Below are 1,631 nucleotides of genomic sequence, written 5' to 3'. Positions count from 1 at the left end.
ACTTGGAAGCTACCTAATGAATCCAGCGATCTTTTGTCATCTTCATCGGAACGTTTCCAACCGTGAACTTGGAAGCTACCTAATGAATCCAGCGATCTTTTGTCATCTTCATCGGAACGTTTCCAACCGTGAACTTGGAAGCTACCTAATGAATCCAGCGATCTTTTGTCATCTTCATCTGAACGTTTCCAACCGTGAACTTGGAAGCTACCTAATGAATCTAAAGACCTCTTATCATCCTCGTCAGCACGTTTCCAACCATGAACTTGAAAACTACCTAATGAGTCGAGAGATTTCTTATCATCTTCGTCAGCACGTTTCCATCCATGGACTTGAAAACTACCTAATGAATCTAGGGATCTCTTGCCGTCGTCATCTGCTCTTTTCCAACCATGTACCTGAAACCCTCCTAAAGAATCTAGGGCACGTTTGTTATCCTGATCTGATCTCTTCCACCCATGCACTTGGAAGCTTCCGAGCGAGTCCAGGGATCGTTTCTGTCCACTGATGTCGTTGTCAAAACGCTTCCAACCATGTACCTGGAAACTTCCCAGGGAATCTAAAGATTTTTTGTCTCCAGCTCTCTTCCATCCGTGCACTTGGAAACCGCCCAGCGAGTCAAGGGCTCTTTTCTCTCCTGCTGAATTGTCAAACCTTTTCCATCCATGTACCTGAAAACCACCCAAGGAGTCTAAAGCCCGTTTCCCCTGGTCGTCTGCTCTCTTCCACCCGTGCACCTGGAAACCTCCCAGAGAATCTACCTGACGTTTACCCGCTTCCCCAGACCGCTTCCAGCCGTGGACTTGAAACCCTCCCAGTGAGTCCAGAGCCCGTTTGTTGACCTCCGTCTGCTGACCAGTGGTCTGGCGATTCTCCACGAGCTCCGTGTCCCGCTTCCACCGATGTCCAGATTGGGTGTCGGCCAGCAGACTCCGACTCCCCCAGGGAACGACCCGGGGAGATGACGCGTGCATCTGACCGCCGGTGCCTCGTTTCTTCCACCCGTGAACCTGGAAACCTCCCAGCGAGTCGAGAGCTCGTTTTTTCCAACCATGAACCTGAAAGCCACCCAATCTGTCCACCTGACGTTTTTCCGCGCCACTACCGCGCTTCCAGCCGTGCACCTGGAAACCTCCCAGTGTGTCTAGCGCACGTTTCCACCCATGAACTTGAAACCCGCCAAGAGAATCTAAGGCCCGCTTGTCAGAAGAAGCATCTGTGTCCTGGGGAATGGCGTCGAGACTTCCCCGCTTCTTGAACCCGTGCACCTCGTACCCCCCGAGAGAGTCGAAGACCCGCTTGTCCACGTCACGATCGGCGAGCGCGCCGTAGTCGTAAGTCTCCGGAAACCACCGAACGTTGTCCGCCAACTGTCCGCCGCCGCCGCCGCCGGCGATATCAGAGCGTAGCGCCAACGCCAGAGCGTCTTCTTGCCGCTGCTCCGCCGCCTGCTCTCTCTGTAGCTCGTCCACCACGGCCAGAATCCGCCACAGCTCCGAGTGGGGCACGTAGCGTTTGGTCCGTGTCTGGAACGAGAAAGATCAAAGACATATTAATGTTATAATAAATCAATCGTAAGTTTTCTCAAATTCTCTTTTCTCTCTCTCTCTCTCTCTCTCTCTCTCTCTCTC

At 52.7% G+C, this 1,631-nt stretch overlaps 1 protein-coding gene across 1 annotated transcript in view; it reads right to left on the bottom strand.

Moving 5' to 3' along the window:
* Window positions 1-1,631, bottom strand: part of LOC100533286 (feeding circuit activating peptide precursor) — a gene marked incomplete at its 3' end in the record, with an annotated part of 70,719 nt that continues 69,088 nt past the window's right edge. The window contains 1 exon segment of the mRNA NM_001204589.1: window positions 1-1,526. Within this exon segment, the coding sequence (NP_001191518.1) occupies window positions 1-1,526 (1,526 nt within the window).

Source organism: Aplysia californica, unplaced genomic scaffold (assembly GCF_000002075.1).
Source record: "Aplysia californica isolate F4 #8 unplaced genomic scaffold, AplCal3.0 scaffold00270, whole genome shotgun sequence".
Classification (NCBI taxonomy): domain Eukaryota; kingdom Metazoa; phylum Mollusca; class Gastropoda; order Aplysiida; family Aplysiidae; genus Aplysia; species Aplysia californica.
The sequence above is the reverse complement of the archived record's forward strand: the minus strand, read 5'-3'. Positions and strand labels throughout refer to the sequence as shown.